At 38.4% G+C, this 786-nt stretch overlaps 2 protein-coding genes across 2 annotated transcripts in view; both read left to right on the top strand.

Moving 5' to 3' along the window:
* Positions 1–786, top strand: part of acot18 (acyl-CoA thioesterase 18) — a 446,653-nt gene that overhangs the window by 66,296 nt on the left and 379,571 nt on the right.
* Positions 1–786, top strand: part of lamb1b (laminin, beta 1b) — a 38,377-nt gene that overhangs the window by 31,973 nt on the left and 5,618 nt on the right. The window contains exons 27-28 of the mRNA XM_016287940.1: positions 41–241; positions 587–731. Of these exons, the coding sequence (XP_016143426.1) occupies positions 41–241; positions 587–731 (346 nt within the window). The remainder of the gene's footprint in view (positions 1–40; positions 242–586; positions 732–786) is intronic.

Here is a 786-nt window from a genome sequence, read left to right as displayed (position 1 = left end):
TTGATGAGTTATAATATCAGATGTGTAAATGTGTGTGGAGGTGTGTGGAGGGGCGTCAGGTCTAGATGGTTGCGGTAACTGTGGTGGTCTGGGATGTGTGAGCGAGGATGGCACGTCCCAGTGTGGTGGGGGAGGATGTGAGACCATTATGACACGATCCCAAAAGGCCTTGAACGAAGCCAAAAACTCAGACCAAGAGGTCCTGCATGCTTTAAGAGAAGTAAACGAGCTAAACAAGATGGTAAGTATTCGGAACAGTATTAACTATTATAACTTAATTTATTTATTAAGTCCCCTGAAATTCATGAATATATACACATTACTATTTAAAAGTTTTGGGTCAGTATGATTCTATTTATTTTTTTGCAAGAAATTAATACTTTTATTTAGCAGTCACATATTAAATTGATCAAAAGTGACAGTAAAGCCCTTTACATTGGAAATTGTAAAAATTTTTAAATAAATGTCAAAATACTTTGAAAAAAAAACATTTTAAGCAACACAACTGTTTTGAACATTAAAGTTTTCACAAAACTTCGATAAGTATGGGCATGCATAAGGACATGCATGTGTGGGGTTTTTTTAGGTGTCAGATGCTCGAGGACGTGCGGATGAGGCCAAGCTCAATGCTCAGGATGTGTTACTGAGAGCCAATCAGAGCAAAGCACGAGTGGAGCAGACCAATGAGGAGCTCAGAGACCTCATTCAGCAAATACGAGACTTCCTCACAAGTATTAATTGTCATATATGTGACCCTGGAGCACAAAACCAGTCTTAAGTGTCAAT

The sequence above is a fragment of the Sinocyclocheilus grahami genome, unplaced genomic scaffold (genome assembly GCF_001515645.1).
Source record: "Sinocyclocheilus grahami isolate Dianchi unplaced genomic scaffold, SAMN03320097.WGS_v1.1 scaffold226.1, whole genome shotgun sequence".
NCBI classification, from domain to species: Eukaryota; Metazoa; Chordata; class Actinopteri; order Cypriniformes; family Cyprinidae; genus Sinocyclocheilus; species Sinocyclocheilus grahami.
Note: the sequence above shows the minus strand (reverse complement) of the source record. Positions and strands in the feature narration are given on the sequence as shown.